At 38.7% G+C, this 23,054-nt stretch overlaps 6 protein-coding genes across 8 annotated transcripts; 1 reads left to right on the top strand and 5 right to left on the bottom strand.

The window, feature by feature from the left end:
- Window positions 1–1,257: 1,257 nt before the first annotated feature.
- LOC140762166 (salicylic acid-binding protein 2-like) lies at window positions 1,258–9,876 on the bottom strand. Of its 2 annotated transcripts, none has more exons than XM_073099792.1 (6): window positions 9,735–9,876; window positions 5,770–5,850; window positions 5,152–5,219; window positions 2,027–2,402; window positions 1,795–1,932; window positions 1,258–1,691 (listed from the first exon to the last, which is right to left on the bottom strand). In XM_073099792.1, the coding sequence occupies exons 4-6, from the start codon at window positions 2,378–2,380 to the stop codon at window positions 1,410–1,412; spliced, it is 774 nt and encodes a 257-aa protein (XP_072955893.1). In that variant the 5' UTR covers window positions 2,381–2,402; window positions 5,152–5,219; window positions 5,770–5,850; window positions 9,735–9,876; the 3' UTR covers window positions 1,258–1,409. The 2 variants fall into 2 exon arrangements, with proteins under 2 accessions (XP_072955893.1, XP_072955894.1); XM_073099793.1 differs by having other exon boundaries at window positions 2,027–2,389.
- LOC140762167 (syntaxin-132-like) lies at window positions 4,520–8,061 on the top strand. The gene is made up of 13 exons (XM_073099794.1): window positions 4,520–4,634; window positions 4,791–4,901; window positions 5,052–5,108; window positions 5,226–5,274; window positions 5,366–5,454; window positions 5,541–5,614; window positions 5,718–5,760; window positions 5,848–5,908; window positions 6,461–6,486; window positions 6,562–6,639; window positions 6,917–6,997; window positions 7,073–7,138; window positions 7,798–8,061. The coding sequence occupies exons 1-13, from the start codon at window positions 4,617–4,619 to the stop codon at window positions 7,957–7,959; spliced, it is 915 nt and encodes a 304-aa protein (XP_072955895.1). The 5' UTR covers window positions 4,520–4,616; the 3' UTR covers window positions 7,960–8,061.
- Window positions 8,419–10,140, bottom strand: LOC140762073 (pentatricopeptide repeat-containing protein At4g21170). The gene has a single exon (XM_073099680.1). It carries the CDS (start codon window positions 10,138–10,140, stop codon window positions 8,419–8,421), a length of 1,722 nt encoding a protein of 573 aa, XP_072955781.1.
- Window positions 10,141–10,215: 75 nt separating this feature from the next.
- On the bottom strand, window positions 10,216–11,634 carry LOC140762165 (thiamine thiazole synthase, chloroplastic-like). Its single transcript, XM_073099791.1, has 2 exons — window positions 10,657–11,634; window positions 10,216–10,564 (listed from the first exon to the last, which is right to left on the bottom strand). Exons 1-2 carry the CDS (start codon window positions 11,563–11,565, stop codon window positions 10,406–10,408), a joined length of 1,068 nt encoding a protein of 355 aa, XP_072955892.1. The 5' UTR covers window positions 11,566–11,634; the 3' UTR covers window positions 10,216–10,405.
- A 1,117-nt stretch (window positions 11,635–12,751) lies between these two features.
- LOC140762529 (uncharacterized) lies at window positions 12,752–15,173 on the bottom strand. Its single transcript, XM_073100400.1, has 2 exons — window positions 14,144–15,173; window positions 12,752–14,044 (listed from the first exon to the last, which is right to left on the bottom strand). The coding sequence occupies exons 1-2, from the start codon at window positions 15,131–15,133 to the stop codon at window positions 12,971–12,973; spliced, it is 2,064 nt and encodes a 687-aa protein (XP_072956501.1). The 5' UTR covers window positions 15,134–15,173; the 3' UTR covers window positions 12,752–12,970.
- Window positions 15,174–17,653: 2,480 nt separating this feature from the next.
- LOC140763311 (protein translation factor SUI1 homolog 2) lies at window positions 17,654–22,780 on the bottom strand. Of its 2 annotated transcripts, none has more exons than XM_073101437.1 (5): window positions 22,621–22,780; window positions 18,968–19,072; window positions 18,642–18,847; window positions 18,477–18,530; window positions 17,654–17,924 (listed from the first exon to the last, which is right to left on the bottom strand). In XM_073101437.1, the coding sequence occupies exons 2-5, from the start codon at window positions 19,002–19,004 to the stop codon at window positions 17,880–17,882; spliced, it is 342 nt and encodes a 113-aa protein (XP_072957538.1). In that variant the 5' UTR covers window positions 19,005–19,072; window positions 22,621–22,780; the 3' UTR covers window positions 17,654–17,879. The 2 variants fall into 2 exon arrangements, with proteins under 2 accessions (XP_072957538.1, XP_072957539.1); XM_073101438.1 differs by having other exon boundaries at window positions 18,968–19,012; window positions 22,621–22,775.
- Between the last annotated feature and the right edge of the window lie 274 nt (window positions 22,781–23,054).

Raw genomic sequence — 23,054 nt, 5'->3', positions numbered from 1 at the left:
AGGCGAGTCACGGGACTCATTTTCTTCAGATGGGCACTTCCAATATTATTTTGTCTTCGTGATTGTGACATTTTTATTCTGCAATCAGCCGGCATTCCTACAAGCCTAATGTGAGTTGCTGCCCATAACAGCAAGCAGTAAGGGGAAAAAAGAACACTTTTTTTAATCCGATATGCATAGAAGCAACCCAATGTAAAATTGCCATTCAATAAATCCTTACTTGTTTTATCTCCATCTATTGTTTTTTATATCTGGGTAAAGACTCTAGACCAATAATCATTCATAGTGCAGATTTACACAAAACGTCAAGCCGTCGGCCAGATCAGGCATTACAATCACTATGGAAAGAAACATGTCTAGGAAGGAAGATTATGGACAGCGATGTAACACACTTTGACGAAGGGAAGGGATAGAGAGTCTATCACCACCTAGAGGCACTCTTAAGTAATAAGATAAACAATTCAAGGAGTAGAATTACTACCTAGACCACTGAATAATTAGGATTGATCATTTCAACAAAGTCCTATGATACTTGGGACTTTCTCTTGATGCTTATCATATTGTTAGGTATGGGGCCCATATGATTCGTTCTTAGTGAGGTAATAGCGCTTTGATTTGTATTTATGCACACGAGTACGAACACGGCATAGTGATATTAGTCTCAATTTTTGCCATCAGAGTATGGTACCCTACCAACTTTGCAAAGCAGAACAATTACCCCTCATTATAAGCAAACAAAGGACTTTTGTCCATTGCCCAAATGTTATGCCGCGAATGACGGTGTTAAGCAGACATTGGGCAAAGATTCTTTTTCTTCTCTTTCTCGATTATTTAGAGCTCACCTTGTGAATTAAAATTATTACAAAAATACTAGACATATTGCCTTTTTGGAACATGTTCCTACTATTTGTCCCCCCCCCCCCCCCCCCCCCCCCCAAAAAAAATCCTTATAAGGTGGAGTTGGCCGGCCCAGGGCCGAACTAAACTGGGTCTCAATATGGAGAATATTTTAGAATAATTTGTTACGAATATTGATTACCAGTTTGTTAAAATGCAAGAAAGAAGACAAAATATATAAACACACAATTTACGTGTTTCACCTAAATTAGACTAAGCCCACGACATATCTTTCACTAAGAAAAATTACAAAGTGTTTACAAACATTTGTCTCAATTTTCTATCCTTTTAGCTTATTACTGTTAAGCGATTTTAATTGGGATCTCGCTCTCTCTGTGTTTCTGTTATATAGAGATTAAGACAAAGGAGTCCACAACAAGATTTCCAGAATTTTAACAATATCAGTTACAAGATTTGATAAGTTCTCCTCAAATCTTGGTTGTTTATTTTGACCACACAATTTAACAACAACTGCAAGATGGATAATATAAGCTATTAAACAAGGTGGAACTTTAGGCATATCTATTAGCAACGTCCTGTAGATACTGGCACAGCTCCTCCGGCGCCGACAGCATCGCCATATGATCCGCCGACTGAATCGTCTTCACCTCTTTCACCGGATTGTTCGCGATCATCCAACGCTGGTAGTCCGCCGTCACCGCCAAATCTTGGCCGCAGACGACGTAAACCGCGGCCACCGATCCATACCGGCCTTTGGAGAAGGGCGGCTGGAGTCGGAGATCCTCGTGAAATAGTGAGCCGACCCGGACTAAAACTCTGGCCAAGGTGACATCCTAAAATGGAACGTGTTACTTTTGTAATATTCAATATTGTTGTGTAATGTATGTATGCAACTCATGTACGTAGCTATATATATATATTTGAATGGTTAAATACCTCAGGGGAGCAAAGATTGTAGAGCTTAGATTGCATGAAGTTAGGACCAAAGAAAACGGAACTGGGACGTCTCTCTTCGTCGCTGTAAGATGTGAACTGGGTGTCCATCCAAAATGATGCAGGGTGCAGAATGGAAAACTGATGAATAAACAATCAAAGCCATGCGTGTGATCAGTAGTGCGCATGCAGCAATTCCATCCCTCAAGGTCAAACTTCTGAACATAATGCATACCTTATCAAGGACAGAGGATGGTGGAGAGGTGAAATCCGGCATGCTTCCAGTTACAAAGACGGCGACCGCAACTTTCTCCGGGAACATCTCCATGGCCAATGCCATGTTCATCCCGCCTAAGCTATGACCCACAAGTATTACCCTCTCGCCGGCCGGGAGAGAACCTAGGATATCCAGCAGCGGCTGCGAGTATTGGGCGAACGTTACCACCTCATCGAGCTTTCTCTCGTCAATGCCTGAGGCCGCGAGGTCCGGCGTCGAAACCCGATACCCCGCCGATCTCAGCATCGCCGATACTTTATACCAGCTCCAAGCTCCGTGACAAGCACCATGGATAAAGATTATGTGCTTCATTGCTCCTCCCTATGTGAAGATTCTATAAACATGATGTAGATATATATAGCATCAAAAGATGGTAATTTTGAGATAGAAGTCTTCTTCATCAAATATGTAGGCTACTGTGGATTGGTCTACTATTTTGTCTTGCCGTGCAGGCAGAATTAACTCATGCATATATAAGGAAGATAAGAACAAAGAAGGACGATATGATGATGATAAGTAACGTAAAAGGAAGTAAATATAAATCATTGTGAGTTAAAAATTACCATCGGAACAAACGAACCAGAATTCGTTTCCTGTAGAGACGGGAAGTAATTTGATTGGCAAATACTTTAGTACCTCTTTAAAAATTATAATTTTAATTTAATATCCTAATAACTATATGTTCTTTTCTTTCATTAAGATTTCTCTCTTAGATATAATTATACCTTAATTATAAAAAATATTATTTAATATTAAATAATTTAAATTTAATTCTTAAGATAAACTTCAATCTAAATATAATTCTCTATCTCGATATGTTAAAATTTTATTTAAATCAATCTTAAACTAATAAAAAATAATCAAAGAGATAAAATATAATTAAATTTTTATCAAGTTAATTGTAAAAGACATCAATACTCTTATTTTAATATATATATACATTGCTCTCAATTAAGAATATATATATTTTTTACTTGAAAAAATATTAAAGTAATATAATTATGAAAAAAATAATGTGCAAGATAATAGATTTAAAAAAAATAATAATTACCTATTTGTTACATCTTCATCAAATTAATTAACAAATAATTAATTCTACAGTACTGTACTAAAGAAGCACTCAATTTGATTTAGATGGGCAGCAATTAAACAAATAATTTTACAGTACAGTGCGAAAGAAACACTCAATTTGATATGGATGAGACAGCAAAGGGTCCTTCGTACCTTCTTATGATCACTATTCTTTTTTTGGCGGGTAACTTAATCTTGCCGTATGCATCTTGGCTTGTCGATCAATCATTACCGAAAGAACCGACATTTGTTAATTTTCACTATTGCAGTCGCATCTTTCACAGAAACGAGATGTGAAACTGAGAAATGGTCGATCCGACTTTACGGCAAGATATCCTTTGATCTTTTATTAGAGATCTTTGGGAGTTTAATTGTGTGTTCTACATAAGCGGCTGTCGTCAGAATTGGAATTTGAGAACACTTATGTAACACGAGTCTTGTAATTATGTAAGCATTATCTCAATGGCCATATGGACGATTAGGCTTGAATGTAAGATAATTGGAAGTCTATAATTGATGATCAAATAATATGGCTCCTTTAATTTCAACTGAAGTGTAATTTGAAGATCTATGTCCAGTTGAGCAATTGTACCAAATGATATCTTGAATTTATACCGATAGATATTGTTTTGACTCACCAACTATGTTAGAAGTTTAAACTATTAAAAAACAAAACAGTAGAGATCCTTTTCAGGAATAATGGTTTAATGTGGAAGTTGAGAATAGAAGACATGAGATAATGGTTTCTTTTCTTTGATTTACGTTGAGCGAAGACAAAGACAGAGTTGGGGATTATGGCCTTCTTGTCGTGCACTGAGTAGTCCACTGTAATAATCCAAGAAAGAGTCCCTCACAGGTTTTATATTTGGCAATTAACTTTACACTAGAATAAGGATTTATTGCTCCAACCAAACACATTACTTACTAAAAGTGCTAGAGATATAGGTTTGGAAAAGCATTTCCATATGATTGGCTTCAATAAAATAACTCTTTTTTTTTTTATAGAGAAAGTCAAGATAAAATTATTTTGATAGATAAAAAAAACTACTTTTTAGATTTATTTTCTATTATCAAAAGTAGAAATTTTTTTTCGAAAATATTTGCTTTATTCCCTCACTTTTTAAATAAAACTGAGCCAAAACATCTTTTAATAAATTAGATTTTTGTTGAAATATCATTTTGACAGTAAAGTTTCGAAGATATCTACGTTTTATTTGGAAAATTGACAAAGAAATGGTCATACAATGTCTTCTTCGTTTCCTTCCCCCCCACCCCCTTTTATTATATTCACAATTTTTTTTATTATTATTACTAATTTTATTTTAACGTCTCCGTGCTTTGTAACCTCCTCTTCATCCCACTACGTTAATGCCGGCCATCCCCTTTCTGCCCTCCTTTGTACTCCATCAAGAAGGATCGCCATCTTCCATCTCTCCCACCACAAACACATACGCACGCATCAAGGAGTCGTAGCAACATGAACGACCTTCTCACGGTAACAGAGTCGCCTCTCTTGGTCGTCCTTTTCAAACGCCTCTCAGCTTCTTATTAGCGTTGAATTTACTTTTACTAAAGTTTAATTTTTATCCCGAAAGTGGTTAAGGAAGTAACTTCGTCTGTAGTAATTTCTAGTTCATTCATTTCGTTGAAGGATTCATTTGAAATGAGTAAAACTAATAGCTCAAGGGAGAGGGACATTGAATCAGGACTTCGTATGCCAATGAACAAACAAGATTATGGGATGGAAGATTTTTTTGAACAGGTAAGTCATTTTATGGAATAACCCATTACTCGTTAGTGTGTTATTTCATCGTACGTGTGACAGATTTGTATCACTATCCTAAATTTTAGGAGTTTGAATTTAGCAACTTTAAACCTATCAAATTGAGACAGTATTTAATCTTGTGGCTAGGTAAGGGAGATTGAAAAGCTGATGGACGAGCTGTCTAAGAGCCTTCAAAAGCTTCAGGTAATTGAATTCAGTAATTGTATGTTTGTATAGTATGAGTTACCTCTTTACGTGGACATCATTCTGATATCATTCGCATGCAATGTTGCATTTTATCAATCATGATCAATCCTGCAGGAAGCCAATGAGGAATCTAAATCAGTTACCAAAGCTTCTGCAATGAAAGGTTTAGCCTCCTTAATAGTACTGTGTTACTTTTCTCCTGATTGTCCAGTTATTCATAGAGAGATTTGATGATGCAATAAGAGATATTCCAGGAATCAAGAAGCGTATGGAGAAAGATATTGATGAGGTGGGAAAAATTGCACGAGAAATCAAATCGAAATTAGAAGAAATGGACAAAGATGTATTGACCTTATTGCCAAGTATTGTTTGCTGAATAAATCTAAAATGTCCACATTTTCCATTACTTACTGTGTGCTTTCTATCTAGAACTTAATCAATCGACAAAAACCTGGCTGTGAGAAGGGGACTGGCATAGATCGATCCAGGATGTCTATGACTTTGTGAGATCTGCATGCTTATAATGCTCTAAATTTTTCACAATCTGATTTAACTCTGTTCCTCTTGGTGATTTTATCATTTTCCTACTGGAATCTGCGATTGCAGAGCTTTGAAAAAGAAATTGAAGGAAAAGATGCAAAAGTTTCAGGTACAGTACCTGCTTTATTGCCCACGTTTTGTTCAGATGTCACCACCATCCGGTATAAATGTTATCATCAGTGAACATCTTCTACAGAATCTGAGGCAAACTATTCAAGATGAGTACAGAGAAGTGGTTGAGAGGAGGGTCTTCACAGGTTCAGATCTTAAATTATACGTTCAAGCTAAATGTTTTTCTTCTTCAAGAGAAAAAAAGTATTTCACACAACCTTTTGGTCATAGTAAATTTATATGTTTTTGCACAAAAAACACAACAGAATTAGCCTGCCAAACAGGTTTTAGTGATAGCATGTTTAAGTTTAAGCATATACAGAGAGTTACCAAAGTGCAATTAGCTGAACTAAGTTGACATTTTTCATAACCAAAAACTAAGAGGATATTTTCAATAATCAAGTCAAATAAGCTTGGAGTAAAACAGAGTACGCCACTAAGATGCCTACTCATCAGGCTTAGTCTAAGTCAGACAGTGTTTATGCGCAAAAACATGAAAAGATATGGCTCAAGCAGTAAACCGTAGATGCCTATTCATCAGGCTCAGTATAAACCGGACAGTGTAACAAAAGCATATTGTGTAAATCATAAAATCATCGAAGGATGGGGTATGATATGAAATTTTCATTTTATTGTTCGTATGTAAGTTTAATCCTTTCTTGGATTTCTCATTCTAACTTTTTTCAATCTTGAAGCAGTCATAGGAGCTAAGCCTAATTATGAGGTGAGCTTCATATTTACTGCAAGGTTTCCATATCCCAAATCCTTGGCTCACATGTGACTTGTGATAATTGTGAAGATGATCGACCGCCTAATTGAGACTGGAAACAGTGAGCAAATCTTTCAAAAGGCAATGCAGGAAATGGGAAGAGGACAGGTCTGATTGCCTTATTTTGAAGAAATTATTCACACTAGTGACTGAAAAATGAGCATCTAAGAATGTAATTAACACCAAAGACGAAGATCTTATATTCAACTCGTCAACTTTACCATAATATTTTAAAATCAAGGGTATTGAGTATAAAACTGAGGAGCAAAACATTTGAAATGCTGATTTTGATGCAGAAACTACAAAAAAGTTACACTTAAAATTTGTAATGATTCATTTTGAGCACGAACTGAGTGCATATAATTTACTGAGTTACATTTGGAAGGTAATTGATGCTCTGGAAGAGATTCAAGAAAGGCATGATGCTGTTAAGGAGATAGAGAAAAAATTACTTGAGTTACATCAGGTAGCCAAAATGAATTCTTAATTATCATATCCTATTCATTTCTTTGTTTTATTAATTAGTTTTTATGTTTTACAGGTTTTCATGGACATGGCAGTACTGGTTGAGGCACAAGGAGAGATATTAGATAACATTGAATCTCAGGTTCATCACTGCATTCCAAATATTCATTTGCCCTATACATTAATAATTTGAGAATAGCAGTTTATTTTTTTTTAAATTTTTTTTGGCAAAACTATTACTTCTTCAGTACATCATGAGTTCTTTTCAAGCAGATCTTATGCTGTCTTCTGCGAATTGTTTCGAAATGAAACAGAGCCTAGATGGTTTTTTTTTTTTTCACACACACACAAAATAAAAACAAAAGGCAGATCTTCCTGCTGAAATTTTGAAGGGAAATTTATTCAGGCTAAGACTACCTTCTCTGGAAGAATGTAGTTTCATAGAATAATGAAGATCGCCTAATATGTTTCTGTTATACATTCTCATAGTAATGCTAAAATGGATGAATTATGATGATCAATTGTTAGATATGATGATGAAATGCCATAAGTTACCAAGCAACACTTTCTGCTAGATTAGATCTCGTTTATTATTATTATTTTTCTTTCTTACTGATGTGCATGATCTCAAATATCTAGAAGTCAAGGATATAGCAAATCTGTGCGATCAAATGATATATTTACTATTTTTCTATGATACCAGAATAATTTTCACCCTAAAGTGTGATTTCTCAACAAAAAAAAAATTGTCATCACAAAGTATACAATTCAAGATCTCATCTGGTTACGGTTACATGTTAGGTGTCAAATGCAGTAAACCATGTACAATCTGGAAACGTTGCCCTCCGCACTGCAAAGATCATCCAGAAGAGATCAAGAAAATGTCTGATGATTGTTAGTATCATCCTTCTGTTACTTGCAGCAGTCATTGTGCTCTCAATCTTAAAGCCCTGGAAGAAGTGATACTACGGTAGCAATCTAAATTGGCCTTCCTTGTCTTTGTCCATATGCGGAATAAGATTTGGTATGATGTTTACTAGATCTTCAGACGAAGTATATTTTCAATTTTTCAGAGAGAGACAAATGATTTAATACCAACAACTAATTTCTCCTAATCTAGTGGTTAATATTGTGACAAGTCAATTTAATACCAATCACTAATTTCTCTCCTAATTTAGCTGTTAAAGTTGTATAATCCTCTCTCGGATTGTCTGTTATACCCCCCTTAATTTATCAATGAATTAAAATTCTTTTAACAAACAATTGGTTTGTATCAAATCATTGCTGTCAACCAGAATGTGATGTTCTTATGATCGACATGCTTTAGATGGAGGTCATAATGTGTTGAGAATTACTCCATGGTTCAACTATAGAATTTGAACATAGAAAACACATATAGACTCATATTCAAAAATAATTTTACTAATAAGCATTTCTATATACAAATCCAGAAATCAGGCGCTTATAAGTGGCATCATCAGGCTTAAACCTTAGTTTTAACATCTCATCATGGAGATCCATTGCCTTCCTCAACTCTTTTTCATGACAGAGTGATCTTATCATGATAACATAACTCTCACTATCTAACACATTTTTCTCTCGCATATAATCAAAGAATTTGATGGCTTCTTCAATCCTCCTTTCTGAAAAGAGTGCTCTAAGGAGCATATTATAAGAAGTTGCATTTAAACATCCACCCAGCTTTCGAATTCTTCCATGCAAACCAATAGCTGTATCTGTAAGACCATTGGCACAGTAGTAGTCCACCAAATAGCAACAACAAAGTACATCCAACAAGATCCCTTTATCCAAAGCTAAATCCAAAAGATTGCTGGCTTCTTTCCACAGACCTTTATTGCAATGAACAGCTACATACTTGGAAAGGTCAGAAGCATTTGGGATAAATCCACGCTTAATCAAATCCTTCAGCACTTGATCAACTTCTTCAGAAGGCTCTCCATTGCATATTCCACTAACAAAGACATCACAACAGCTAAGGTTTACTGCAACACCCTCTTGCATCATACTTGTGTAAAATCTCACTGCTTCCTCCACTCGCCCTACTTTCGACAATGCACTAAGCATAGACATGAACAAACTACTCTCATATAGAAATTTCTCACTGTTTGCTCTCTTGAAGAACATCTCAGCCGCATAACTCCTATCCACCTCACAAAGCCTTTCCACAATCCAACCATAATCCAAGAATGGGGTGGTTAGCAAAAGTCCCCTCACTATCATCTCCCTCAGCATCAATTTGATAACCCTAACATCCCCAAATTTACATCCTGCATCAAGGATCGCGGTAAAAGTGCGAAGATCCGGTGGCAAATTCACGTCATCCATCCTTTTCAAGACACTAAAAGCAGATCCAAACTCTCCCTTCCTACAATAGCAATTAATTACCAATTCATAGCTCAAGGTACCACAATTCCTCAAATTTAACAATCTTTTGGCCTTCTCAAGCTTCCCTTCCTCGCAGAGAAGCCGAGCAAGACCATCCCAAGCGGAAGAATCCGGAGAACACCCCATCCGAACGGCCGCAGCATAGACACACCACGCCGTCTTACTCCGTTTACTCGAGCACAAAGCATCAAGCAGTGAATTGCAACTAGCAGTAGTAGGAACACATCCTGAAACCCTAATCTTATTGAAAGTATCCAAGGCATTGGCGACACATCCTAACTGACAATACGATGCAAGAAGAAAACTGAGAAGCCTGGATCGAGAATCCTTACAGGAGGCCGAGACGCGAAGCATCGAATCAAGAAGCGGAGCAGGAGATGGATCGGATTTGATGACCGGGAGTAGCAGTCGCCTTGCGGAGTCAAGGAGGTCGACTCGGTCGGCGTCGACGAGGATCTGGATAACCTTGGAGAGGGATCGGAGGTCGGGTTGAAAGCGGAAGTCGGTCGTGATCCAGTGGAAGAATTGGAGGGAGGTTTCGGGGTGGGATTGGGTTCGTGAGAGGATGCGGAAAAGGAGGGAGGAGGTGGGAGTGGAGAGGAGGGAGGAGTTGGAGCGGAGGAGAGGGATCCAATCCTTGCGCTGGAGGATGAGGGAGGAGATCTGGGAAGCGAGAGAGCGTTGCTTCAGAGATTGCCGCCATTTGAGGGAGGTGGGAAGAGTGGGATTGAAAGGCATGTATGTAGAGGAAGACAAGGAATAGCTAAAATATAAAAGAATCTAGTACAAGCACACAGCACAAGCACAAGCAGATACCACAACCCAAGTAAATTTATTTATAGAGCCAGAAAAGGACACAATTTTTGTTGTTCTTCCAAGCAGATACTGCTAACATCAGAGGATAAAACAGAGCTATTCAACCTCAAGACCACCACTATCTCCTCCCACTCCCACATCACTCTTCTTATTAGCAGCAAAACAGCAAATACCACCCTGGTCCAACTCAAGCCTCCACCACATCACTGGCATCCGACGAAGCCAGCACCAGCTCCGGCTGCAGCTCTCCGACGCTGCCGTCCAGAGCATTCGGCCTTCCGAGAGCCTTCAGCGCCAGGTGCGCCGCCTTCTGCCCAGAAAGCATCATCGCCCCAAACGTTGGGCCCTGCGAGACAGAGAAGGACAATCCATCAAAAAAAAATTGAAAACCAAATCAGAACCGATTCAAAAAATTCCCCAAAAAGATCGAAGATTTACCATCCTCGGCGACCCATCGATCTCCGCCACCTCCATTCCAGTGACGATCATGCCAGGAACGATCTCCCTCGTCAGCCGCACGATCGCGTCCTCGGCCGTGTTCATGTCCAGAGCTTTCATCCCCGGTACAGAGTCGATCATGCCGATATCCTTAAGCCTCTTCACTCCAGTAGCCCCAAAAGGACCATCGTGCCCACAAGAGCTCACGACCACCTTGGCCTCCATCACATTAGGATCCATGCAAGATTGGGTGTCATGGTTCATCGACACAAGAGCCCAGTTGGTGACAACACCGGCAACGCGGTCGTCTTTCACAATTAGATCCTCGGCAGCGACGGCGTTGAAGAGCTTAACGTTGGGGCGGGCAAGAAGGCGGCTCATGATGGTAGAGGTGAACAAAGCAGCGTGTTTGATGACGACGTAGTTTTCTTGCTCATCGTAGGGAACACCAATCTCGTCGAGGAAGAGGTGGGCCGGCTTGCGGACGACCATGGCGGAGAAGAGCTGGCCACCGAGCCATGCACCGCCGCCGGGGGAGACGGATTGCTCGATGATGGCGATATTAATGGTGGGGTCTTTGGAAAGCTCGTAGGCGCAAGAGAGACCGGCAGAGCCGGCGCCAACGACGACGACGTCGGTGTCAGCGTAGGTGATCATGTCAGTCATGTAACGGCGGGTCATCTCACGGGAGACGATGGACTCCTTGATGGGTTCGAAGCGGATCGCGTTGAGATCGTACTTGGGAGAGGAAAGGGATGCGGAGATCGAGATGTTCGAAGGATTTTGGAAATGGGTCTTGACACAGGAGGCGCTAGAAGGGAAAGAAACGCCATGGAAAGAGGAACGGGTGAGGTGTTTGTCGAAATGCTTCGGCTTGGCGGCAAGGGAGGAGGTGGCCATGGTTGCCATTTATTTTCTAGGCTATCGAGGGGGTTTTAGAGGATGGAATAGGCGATGGGAGTGAGAAAGGAAGAGGCGGTGAAGGGGGTATAAGAAGGAGACGAGGTGGAAATATCTAGAAAGAGAAGGGCTGGCACGTGTGGACTGGATAGGGAGTGAGAGGTCTGGGGAAGTTGAACGGACTTCTTTGGAATTTTGTTGGTCTTCTTTCTCCCCCCCTCTTATCACCACTGGTAAGTGGTCATGGTGGCAATTAATATACACTATCAACAGCTTGATATATCTACATAAAATGCAAGATTCCAATATTCGCGAATGTTATGGCGGATATTTTTTTGAGTGAGATATTTAGATTGAGGAGAGTAGAGATATATGACGTAGACTTCACAGATGGCATGCATGAAGGAGGGAGGGGAGGGGGACTATTTCCTTTTGCCGTTTGATGGAGGTAATGGATGGCGGTGCTATCTCTCTCTATTGCGTTTTAGTGGATCTGTTTCGTTCTGAGTGTCTCGTCTTGTTCCGATGTCACGGAGGCACAAAGCATCGACAATCACGGTATAAAATCTCACCGCTGAGTCCCACGAGAAAGGTACCAAAATCCCATTTTGGAACTGTGCGACTTTTGGCTACAATCTCCTCCCACGGAGAAATATCTTTGTATCTTTTGGCATTATTTCTCTAGCAAATAAGATTCCTCTCATGCAAGGACAAAAGGTAGAGCTTTTTTTCTTTAAACCTTCCACTCGTATTATTTGATTGAGAAATCCAACGCAATAAGGCCCAAGTGATCAAACCTAAATTGAGGCCGAGTTTGACCAGCATTAAAGAAGGCTTGTTTGAGCTGCTGCTTATATGCCAGCCCAAGCCCAATAAACGTTGGATTGGGCCTGGGCTCAAGTCCATATTAATTGCCATAATTAATAATTATAAAAATAAAAATAACGTCGAATCCTATTGGTGGACTCACACTTCTATTTGGATTCTGTTTATTGGGTCAAATATTATATTAGATATTTTATTACCTAACACAGAATAGGTAGAGCTGTAAAGAGTAGGAAAACCCTCTTCTACGTACAGTAATGTGTGCGGGCCACTTCTCGACGTATGTATTGATTGGCTGTTGACTAGCCGCGTTTGGAGGGTAAATATAACTGCTTATCCATTACATATCTAGAGAGGAGAGCGAGAAAGATTAATATAAGAGAGGGAGAATATATAACTGATGTTCACACATTACATAACTATACGGTTACATCCTCACACCTTCTACTAGAAAAGAAAAGAAAAGGAGACCATACATACCTTTTATATATATATATATATATATATATATACGACAAGCATTATTTGGCAAATTAAGATGTTACCTAACGTAAATATTCAATAAAAACATAGTAGTATCACCCAGGCGCTAATGTGCCGTTGAGGGTGACTGTGTAATAATACCTGCGTGATAGAGGAGAGCCCACAAATGGGTGATGAATTCTCCACCTTCCGCTAGTTTCCTTTCATGGGCTCTAGAGTTCTTTGATGGAGCAAGGAACAAGATCAACTCGGCCCAGAATTCTGCAAGCATCTTCCAACGGTCTTTCTCATCGTCTATAAGTTGAGTCAATTGATCCTTTAGTCTCGCACCCATAGCTACTATAGTACGTTGGCTCTCGTCTCCAATCGTATCACTCGTCCTTGTCTCTACTTTTCCACATCTTCTGGGATTATTCTGGACATATACTTTGGTCTGAGAAAAGATCTCGTCGAACATGAACCTACTGGAGTTACTGTCTATAGGCAATAACTCTGGAGCGGAGACTACCAAGTGAGCGCAGTAATTTGATAAGCTGACTGCGACGGATAAGCTCGTTGAGACGAACTTCTTTTTGCTCGGCCGATCAAAATCCATTTTTAAGAAGCTTGTCGCGATGTGCCAGATCATAATCGTGTGCATATGCGTGTGGTTAGGAACTCCTTCGCCGCATGCCCACGCCATATCTGCATGCAGTGCATATCGCTCTAGGGTCTCTGATCCATTGGAAGGCTTTTGTTCTCCCTGCTTCAAGCGTGTTAGCAGCGAATTGAAGATAGCCTTCTTCACCTCGCTTGTCACTCTAACACATCTGCTCTTGGTCACAACATTGCAACGTCGAATTCTCTTTCCCATGTACCCGAATGTAAGTAGCCAATATAGGAAATAGAGGCGCCGTGCTTCGACATTTTTAACAAGGTTGTACTGGCCCAACATATCATATGAAGTACTCCAGAGGTTTACAGTACACATGAACTGTAACACCTTGTCCAGGAAAAACTTATCTGCCAACGCAGATTGCTTCATATATTTGCATAACAAGAGTATCTTTGCCCAGTCAGAGAACATATAGCTAATGAAATCCCATACCTCCATGAGCATGACAAAGGATAGAATCACTATAGTAACTATGACGTCGATGTTCCTTCCGTTGACGGTATAATTCTTGTCAAAATGAGGAGTCTGGTAGTTGAGGATCGTCAAGAGAGTTCCAGTGAAAGACAGTCCGAGGAGTAGAAACTGAAAAACATCAAAAACTGGGAATCCGAAACCAAAGCTTACAGGATACTTGGTGTAGAAGAAATCTCGAAGGAACCTAATCTCCGCATCGACCACTCTGAAGGGTCTCTCTTCATCGTCTGCAAGAAGTCCTTCCAGGACGAAGGCACGAGTCTTTGGAAGGTCAGCTTCTGCAGTAGGGTAACCGTGGAACCTTCGCTTTATTAGCTTAAATAAGGAGAATGACAAGCACAAGTCTTTGAGCCGCCCATCTGAATCGCCGCCTTTGGGTCTCAGCAACCGACCTCCGCACTGCCAGGCCTCATCGACGGTGATAACGTTTTTCGTGTTAAGTGCCGTATGGTAATAATCTGTTACTGTAACATCGGCACTCTTCTCCCCCATTAGAAGATACTTATATCCTCTCATAGAATGCGGATGGAGATCTTCATGGTTTTGCTTGTGCTCGTCGGACATATATAGGGCCACCAACTTGGTGTTCTCCTCCCCATACACACGATTCGCCACACTCAAGCTTCTCATCTTTTCGATGATCTTTAACATGGACAAGCCCCATATGGCAAAGAGCCAGGGATATATAGCGTCTTCTTTCTTATAAAGGAGGAGCAACAGCAACACAGTCATATTGTTAGAAAACTGAACTCTTTCATTCGTCCTCATGATCTGAGTCCCGTTGCCGCCAGATTGGCTGTAGCCCGAGATAGAGTAGAAGCTACTGAATCCGGTGAATAGGAGGACGGTCCAGAGCAAATAGAGCTCGTTTGTATAAGGAATTTGGAGAATAATTAGGGCTGAATTGCCCAGCCACTGGTACAGAGGATTGCTTGCGAGGCCGAGAAAGTTCCTTAAGAAGATGTTGTTGTGCCAAAGACGGTACCGGGTGGCAGCAGTGAGAAAACCAAAGGCGAGGAGGAAGGTGATGCCGATCGCAGAAGCACCGGCGAGGGGCTGCCACACAGCTGGTGGAATATAAACTATAAAATCGCCCAGTGCCGGTGGTCCCCCATAATCGAAATCGACCGTCTCAGACATCCTTGAGGAGTCTGAGAGAGAGAGAGAGAGAGAGAGAGAGAGAGAGAGAGAAGTGATGACGGAGTAGGAAAGAGCTACTCCATTTATAGAACTCCTAAAAGCAGATGGGGAGCAGATTGTCTGGATGACGGATTGCAGGAAGTTGATGCACTCAGTGCATTTGGCAACCTTAATTTCGCTGGCTGCTGAATCATCCGCATGCAGTTGGCTTGGTCAGCCTCTTGGGGGACGCACGAGTTGGCACCCGCTGCAAAAGCATGTGCATCACGTAAACGAGATGATGTAATTTTAATAGCGTCGTCACCTTTCTGCAATCAAATTAGCCTCGTTTGCTCGGTAAGATGATTCGGATGGAAATCGTCTTGTAGCTACCAAATAGTTTATTTTAATAGACTTTGATCAATAATTTGGAGTCAAGATAAGGATTGATCGATGCCTATTTTGGATTGGCATAGGAGAAAATTCAAATTTAAAGTCGGTCTTTCATGGAATTTAGCTAAAGTGATAAGCTTATTTGCTTTCAGCAAAGCGTTCAGACAAATCTTTCCATTCCATGAGGGCCATAGTGAACCTAAAGTCTTCTATAATCTTTAAGTTTTTTTTTTTTTGTCGTAAATAAAAAGAAACTGTAGTATCCATAAATACTACTTGACCGTAAGATTAATGTTATCATAAATGATACTTAATGGTATGGTATGCATCTTATTTGACATATGATATCAAAAAGTAGCCCATAATCGTAGGCAAATACTCTAATACCACATTATATTCTCTAATGTTAACTATACAGCCAATCTGGTCGGTTTCTTTCTCCTTTTCTTTGACCCGGTACCAGATTTTCAGTATCCTTTTGGTTATGAATTTTTTGAGAAGCAATTATGTAGCAAGTTTTCTTCTTCAAGCTAAGGATTGATAGGTGCATATTTTGTATTGATATACGTCTGAATTCTAAGTTAAAGTCGGTCAATCATGGCATTTAGCTCAAGTGTCGTCATTCTGATTGCTCTACCTATAGTGACAATTAAAAGAAAGTAAATTAGGATAATAGAGCAAAGAAAGCCATATTTTTGGGATTCAGCATAATGTGAAAGTTTGAAGTCCATTGGATAAAAAGGATTCCCGTTTACACAAAGAGAAGACTGAGTCAATTGAAGTCAGTAGACAAAGTTATCCATTTTTGGTTAGCTAGGAAACCGAAGGCCACGAGGATGGTGATAGCCGATGGCAGTAGCATCTGCTAGGTATTGGCGTATTCAAGGTCCGAGAGTTCCAACTATAGCTTGGTTCTTGATGTGATCGGATAAGATTGGATAACATCACGTGGACATTAGGTTCAATAGATAAAATCTCATTATCTTATTTATTTATCTAATTTAGTTAGCACGGTTTTAGAAAAATATTCGCGGAATATTATATAGATATCCGAATAATATCAAACTACTTGGATAAGATCACCAATCTTCAGATCTATAATTTTGGTATTTAAAACTTCTCCAGATTCAAAATCTATCTATAACGAAACGAAGGATTAATATGAGAAGATAAGGAAGACTGCTTTAGTTAAATTTGTTTACAACTTTTTGACATTTTAATTTAATCTTTTATGAATAAGATATTATGGCTTGTATCTTAGGTATGCTTGGAATAAAAGATTAATTAACTTTTGCCTTGACGTCTCTCAAATAGGCCACTGGCCTCTACATCTCCCTTCTCCTCCTTTAGTTGGCAAGATCCTCTTAGTCCCGTAGGGCAGGCTTACTTCTCCCCATTCATATTTTTATCTTATTCGTCTCTCCTTTAGTTGGCAATGTCTCGTCTAGTTTCTAATTTTTCTCTTTCGATGATCCCCTTAGTCCCGTAGGGCAGGCTCACTTCTCCCCATTCATATTTTTTATCTTAATCATCTCTACCTCTCGTATGATTTTTATCACAATTGTAATCTAATCATAGTATTCAATCATCTATCGCATCCGCATCTGCAAACCACTACCACCATTATTTATTGCCGAGCCACCTCCATCAACTACTCGGCCTCCAATTCATTATCACCTCCATCCAATACCTAAAAATCTGTGCCTCTATCTACGAATCTTAAATCTCGTACAGATCTGAATCTTAACTGCTATGAATTGGATCAAGCCGGTTTATAACAATTCTCGATGATAGACATATCAGAGGACTCTAATGAGAGAGACCTCGAATGTCAATTTGATCCCAGTGTAACCCAGCCGAGTTTATTGTATTGCATTGGTCATTAGTGATCAACACGAGGCCGAGCTAGGCTCAGATATCGACCAGATGATTTTGGCCCGAACAGGCATGGTCTATGACCAACCTTGACCCCAACCCCACAGCCACCTTGATTTTGTTTTTGGGAGAACACATGATATACATTTAAGCCTTTTATCGGAGAGGGCTAAAGCAAGACTGCCCTGCTTATTGTAGCTAGAAAGTTTGTGAAGTGTTTGTGGGCTTAAGCAAGACAGCTACTGTACTACTTCACGGTCACGAGCAAGCATATGAAGTGGTAATCATGTCTTTTCTGCAATGGTTCCAAAACCCAAAGAAACACAAGACTCCAAGTAGATTATGTTCTTAGTACTAGAAGAGACACAGATATGAGCCATCTAAAGATGGGCTCTTGTTTTGTTTCACGGACACTGAGAAGCATGGAGGAAACCAGGAAAGGGCGATTATTTAGATGTTCCACTACACTTGTTAAGTTCTGCTACTCATGCGCAGCAACTCAGAAACCGTGAATTTTGATGTGTTCCTTCTTCACAATGCCAGCCTGCACCACCAACAACAAGTGAATTATTATACTAAGCGCATCAGGCAAAACATACAGTTAGTCCATTTGTTTATTTTTCCATGTTTTAAGTTTCACCTTGACAACTTTATTCAGAGTGAAACACTCAATTGTCCTGGACCAAAACCAGAATTTATCTATGTTTCAGCCAAAATTTCTCTCTTTTTTTATTTTCTAGGGTCAAAATTCAAACCACAAACTTCAATTCTAGTTTTAAGTTACTACCACAAGTATGTCCTCTTTTCTGGCTTAAAACTTTTCTTCCAATATAAAATTCAAATAAGTTCAGAATCTGGCTTGGAATTGATTGTAGTCCAAAACGTAATGATCAAACTCAACACTCTTGTTCAAGCCCTTTTATACGCCCTATTTTCTGGCTTAAGAGTTAAGACCTTTCCAATCTAACAAGTGGACAATTTATCTAATGCTTGATTCACTCCAAGACATGAGAATCCTGTTCCAAGTTCTTGTTAAGAATGAACACAAATCTTCACGGCAGAATCTTCTATAGCAAAAAGGTACTCTATACCATACCTGCACGAGGAAGGTGGAGACATTCTTACGCTGATCACCTTGAAGTTGGATAACCTACATCCACAAGAGAAGGAAACCATATTTTAAAAGCAAACTCCAAATAAGCCAACGTATATTTAGACAACCTCTTGTTAGCACATAAGCATGTAGAATACCATATTGTACCTGGCCTAACTCTGGGTCCTGAACAACAGTACCATTACAGCAAAACTCCTTTTTGAGATCCTTCAATATCTTACTGTAGCTGAACTCTTTCTTTAATCCCTGCACAGTAGTCAGACTCTTTCTACCGTTCCGCTGCTGTATGCGCACATGCACATACTCTTTTGTACCAGCACCAGAGTCCTCGGCATTTGCTTCAGCAAAAGGATCTGCACACGAATAACAATAAATTCACCACAGCAATGTCATGCCTCATTCATCTTAAGAGATAGAGGGATCATGAGAAACACCACTGCAGCAAAGTTAAGAATAATATTCCTATAACGTACCAAAGGCAGTTGGAATCTGGATGTCGAGATCAGACATGAAACCCCCTGATTGTCAAAGATCCAAGAGACCAAGAAACAAAGATTTGCAGGCTGTTATAAAAGCTTCTGTGAAGCAGAAAATGAAAACAATGTAACTTTTCATTGCATAAAACCAGGAAGATGCATATACAATTGTGCAAACTGCATATTGCACATTAAATCTACAAGCAATAGCAAGGTAAACCTCAAAAGAGCGATAAATCAGTAACAAAATATCACACCTTTCATATATCGTCATACTAAAAAAATTCCCATCTACATTATGGTAATAGTAACCTTAAATATTAAATATGTGGGTTGTCACAAAGTATTGGGATTTCTTGGAAACATCTAATGATCTAATCATCTTAAGATGCAATAAAATATCATAGCATTCAAACATAAGAGAAACAACAAAATTAGCCTATTAGAAAATGACAACATATAGACGAGGTATTAATGAGTAAACATCACACCTCCATAACTCACATCATCCACTATATTTTGATCAAAAGGATAGGACCTTTTAAGATTCTTTAGGCACATAAGGATGGATCAGGGTATACGTTTAAGGTCATTCCCTTGAAAGGAACTTATTCTAGCTTACTCTCTGGATAACTCGGGGCTTGCAATTACAGCTGCAAATTATTCATGTAATGTGACCAAAATATGCTAGAGGAGATTAAAAGGATGAAAACATAACACCTGCAATTTAAAGAAGGCATCAAAAGCACCCACACCAATTTTATATAATCACAAAATATCTACATAACTCCATGTTCCATCAAAAGCATAGTTCCTAGTTTCGGCCGATCCCAACCCTAGGGCTAGTTTTGGCTGAGATATTGGCCGATACCTAATCTATTTCAGACGGGACGGGTGGGATCCAACCCGGACCCCACCCTTTTACCAGCCTCTCTTTCTCTCTCTTTTTCTTTTTCTCTTTTTCTCTTTTTCCCTTCTTTCTCACTTTTTCCACTAGCAACCGAGTAGATCTCTGGCGACCTCAACCTCCGGCAACATTCTTCGATGACTTCGACCCCCGACGACCTCGGATGATTTTTTTTATTTTTTCAGTTTTTAATTCCTCTTATTCCCTCTCTCTTTGTCTTCCTGTACCGAGTAGATCCAACGACCTCTAGCAGCGCGAGTTACCGAGAGCCTAAAAGAGAGGGGGAAGGGAGTGAGAGAAGGGGAAAGAAGTAAAGAAAAAATGAGATCCTTGTCTATCTGAGTAAACTTTAAGTAAATTTTAAATTTTGAGATGGGAAAGTAGAGAGAGTTTGATATTTATCAAAATTTTGAATTTTAAGTAGGTTAATATATTTTTAAAGTTTTTAGGCTTCATATGTGAGTAATTTAATTTTTTTATTTTCCTCTCATTTTTCTAAATTTTTAGAAATTGTTCTATATTTTTAAATAATAATTATAATTTTATGTAATTAAAAAATAGTCCGTTTCAAAACGAGCAACCGATACTGCTGATACGTATCATTTTTCTGAACAGCCAATACCGATCTTGATCCCGATACTGGGAACCTTGATCAAAAGCCATTTTAGCACAAGTAAGTAGACAAAAGATACAATCATATCAAATCAGTTTCCTACTTTAAATTTTCATCCAGACAGTTTAATACTAGAAACAACTTGTTGAGAACTATAGCCAAAACCAACTGAAACAGAAACCAAAAGCAAAAAATTCAAATTATGGTTAAACTTGGCAACATACATCGGAAGAATGAATCAACTTGCCTAAATTATAATTTCTCTGAGTCCTATTTTTTAGTAATCTTGCAACCTAGTTGCACCCCATCAATCTATCAAGTCATCATAGAATCTCAAAGGAAAACAATGCTAACTACCATCAACTAAATCAACCCTCTTGAGTAAATTAAGCATCAAAGAAGAAAAGGAATGAAATAGAAATCATATTTGTTAAAAATAGACCTACATAAATATATAACTACAAAAAACAATAGAGGATCAATTTTCTACATAAAATGCATATTGAAATGTATGATTTCCAAGAAAAAAAACCCACCCAAATTCCATCTTACCTAACCAATTAGGGAATCTCAATTGATAGTTATGGTAAGTTATATGTGGGGATGCTCGCATTGATTTATTATCTAAATTGAGTTAGTCAATTTAGATAAGATCTAATCAATTAGGAAATCTCAATTGATAGTTATGGTAAGTTATATGTGGAGATGTCCGCATTGATTTATTACCTAAATTGTGTTAGTCAATTTAGGTACGATCTAATCAATTAGGATCCTATTAAAAAATAAATTCCTGTTAGAATCTTAATTGATAGTTATGGTAAACTTATATATGGGGATATTCGCATTAATTTATTACCTAAATTGAGTTAATCAATAATCAATTAGAATCCTATTAGAAAATGAATTCCTATTAAGATCTCAATTGATAGTTATGGTAAGTTTATATATGGGGATATCCGCATTAATTTATTACCTAAATTGGGTTAGTCAATTTAGGTAAGACCTAATCAATTAGGGAATCTCAATTTATAGTTATGGTAAGTTTATATGTGGGAGATGTCAGCATTGATTTATTATCTAAATTGGGTTAATCAATTTATGTAAGATGATTAATTAGAATCCTATTATGAAATAAGTTTCTATTAGAATCAGCTGGAATCAAAGTTTTTAACCTATATAAGGGTTATTATCTTGAGAAACAGGGGATAATTGTATAAGATTTATTTGAAATCTCTCATTTTTTCTCCTGTGATATTCTTCTCCTCTCACTCCCTTTCTCTCCCTTTCTCCTACCCCATCTTAAGATTCTTTTCTAATCTCTTCCACCTCCTCTTTAAACCTCTCTTCTTCTTCTTCAATCTCTACTTTTTATTGATTGCTATTGTTGTTCAGAAGATTCTAAAAGTGAAAGAGAATCTTTGGGTGCCTAGACGTAAAGAGAAAGACGTGGTTTCAAAGTAAAAGCACTACTATTCTATTTATCGGTAAATCTGAACTCTAAAGTCTTTTTTACACTATATTTTAGGCTTTTCTACTGTCTAACATATTTATTTGAGAGTTGAGAAAGTTACTTGCTTATCTAAGTGGTTTTCTCTCTTTCTATAGTGATCCTTTTGATATGTTAATTTATTGTTAGTTATTGCTTATTGTATTTTATTTTAGTTACTTGTTTGGATCGATTGTTCTTCAAAACATTGCATTCATACTAGATTTGTATTAGAACTATTGCCCTTATCACGGGGCAAAATAAGTCTATCAATCATCAATTATCAATTGCAAGGTAAAAAAGTGCCAATCATTTCTCAAACTCCCAAATGTGCCCCTAATCAAATCATACCGGCGTAAATATCATAGAAATTACGGTCCTCAAGGTTGTTCCATTTGCAATTACCATTGGTTAGTCAAGCCCTTACATAAATTAACCAACAAAGAAACAAGAAAGAAACAAATCCAGCAACAATGATAAAATACCACAGAAGACTCATAAAATAATCAATTTTTCCTGGATATAAACGAGCGGATCGAATTCCTTAACGAGTTTAATGCAAGAAAAAAGTACTCAGAAAAAGGACACCGAGATTATCCATCTATATCAAAAGCAAATACAATAAACTCAACAAAAGTTTATACCTGACAAAGAAGAAACACGAAGATCAAGATATCCAACTCGCTCCTCTATCTTTCTCTCTGTCTCCTTTATATCGATCAGGAGAAGGAGGAGAAGCGAGAAAGAAGAGAGGTAGAGAAGGTTTCGTCGATCCTGGCCTCCTCTTTCCCTTGCCTCCTTGACCACGAGACTTATAATTGCTTCCAAGCCGGACTATGATCCACGGCTGGGATTTACCATCAAAGGGATAGATCGCTGGGATAGGATAACGAGGACATAAGAATGAAGGGAGTATGCATACCGCAGAGATCTTTAGTTGGCGTTAGCTAAGCGGTGCGTGATGACGACGTTGACGTCCAAGATTGTCTCCCGACGAGCTTTAAGATGCGCGGGGAGCGAGGTCGGTTTCGAGGATGTCGGGTTTCGGATCTTTGGGTTTGCAGCCGGTGGATCGGGT

The sequence above is a fragment of the Typha angustifolia genome, chromosome 7 (assembly GCF_048772165.1).
Source record: "Typha angustifolia cultivar Huaian chromosome 7, ASM4877216v1, whole genome shotgun sequence".
Lineage (NCBI taxonomy): Eukaryota > Viridiplantae > Streptophyta > Magnoliopsida > Poales > Typhaceae > Typha > Typha angustifolia.
Note: the sequence above shows the minus strand (reverse complement) of the source record. Positions and strands in the feature narration are given on the sequence as shown.

What these genes read in the sequence shown, in the direction of transcription:
- LOC140762166 (XM_073099792.1), bottom strand. Translation starts at nt 2,380, where the DNA reads ATGAAGCACATAATCTTTATCCATGGTGCTTGTCACGGAGCTTGGAGC. An exon ending in CATCCTCTGTCCTTGATAAG is followed by an intron (nt 1,933 to 2,026) that starts GTATGCATTATG and finishes TTTATTCATCAG; the next exon opens with TTTTCCATTCTGCACCCTGC. An exon ending in ACAATCTTTGCTCCCCTGAG is followed by an intron (nt 1,692 to 1,794) that starts GTATTTAACCAT and finishes GTTCCATTTTAG; the next exon opens with GATGTCACCTTGGCCAGAGT.
- LOC140762167 (XM_073099794.1), top strand. An exon ending in AGAGCCTTCAAAAGCTTCAG is followed by an intron (nt 5,109 to 5,225) that starts GTAATTGAATTC and finishes TCAATCCTGCAG; the next exon opens with GAAGCCAATGAGGAATCTAA. An exon ending in TAGAAGAAATGGACAAAGAT is followed by an intron (nt 5,455 to 5,540) that starts GTATTGACCTTA and finishes CTTTCTATCTAG; the next exon opens with AACTTAATCAATCGACAAAA.
- LOC140762073 (XM_073099680.1), bottom strand. Translation starts at nt 10,140, where the DNA reads ATGCCTTTCAATCCCACTCTTCCCACCTCCCTCAAATGGCGGCAATCT.
- LOC140762165 (XM_073099791.1), bottom strand. Translation starts at nt 11,565, where the DNA reads ATGGCAACCATGGCCACCTCCTCCCTTGCCGCCAAGCCGAAGCATTTC. An exon ending in TCGATGGGTCGCCGAGGATG is followed by an intron (nt 10,565 to 10,656) that starts GTAAATCTTCGA and finishes TCTGTCTCGCAG; the next exon opens with GGCCCAACGTTTGGGGCGAT.
- LOC140762529 (XM_073100400.1), bottom strand. Translation starts at nt 15,133, where the DNA reads ATGTCTGAGACGGTCGATTTCGATTATGGGGGACCACCGGCACTGGGC. An exon ending in TCTTCTACACCAAGTATCCT is followed by an intron (nt 14,045 to 14,143) that starts GTAAGCTTTGGT and finishes CTCAACTACCAG; the next exon opens with ACTCCTCATTTTGACAAGAA.
- LOC140763311 (XM_073101437.1), bottom strand. Translation starts at nt 19,004, where the DNA reads ATGTCTGATCTCGACATCCAGATTCCAACTGCCTTTG. An exon ending in AGGACCCAGAGTTAGGCCAG is followed by an intron (nt 18,531 to 18,641) that starts GTACAATATGGT and finishes TTGTGGATGTAG; the next exon opens with GTTATCCAACTTCAAGGTGA. An exon ending in TCTCCACCTTCCTCGTGCAG is followed by an intron (nt 17,925 to 18,476) that starts GTATGGTATAGA and finishes TTGGTGGTGCAG; the next exon opens with GCTGGCATTGTGAAGAAGGA.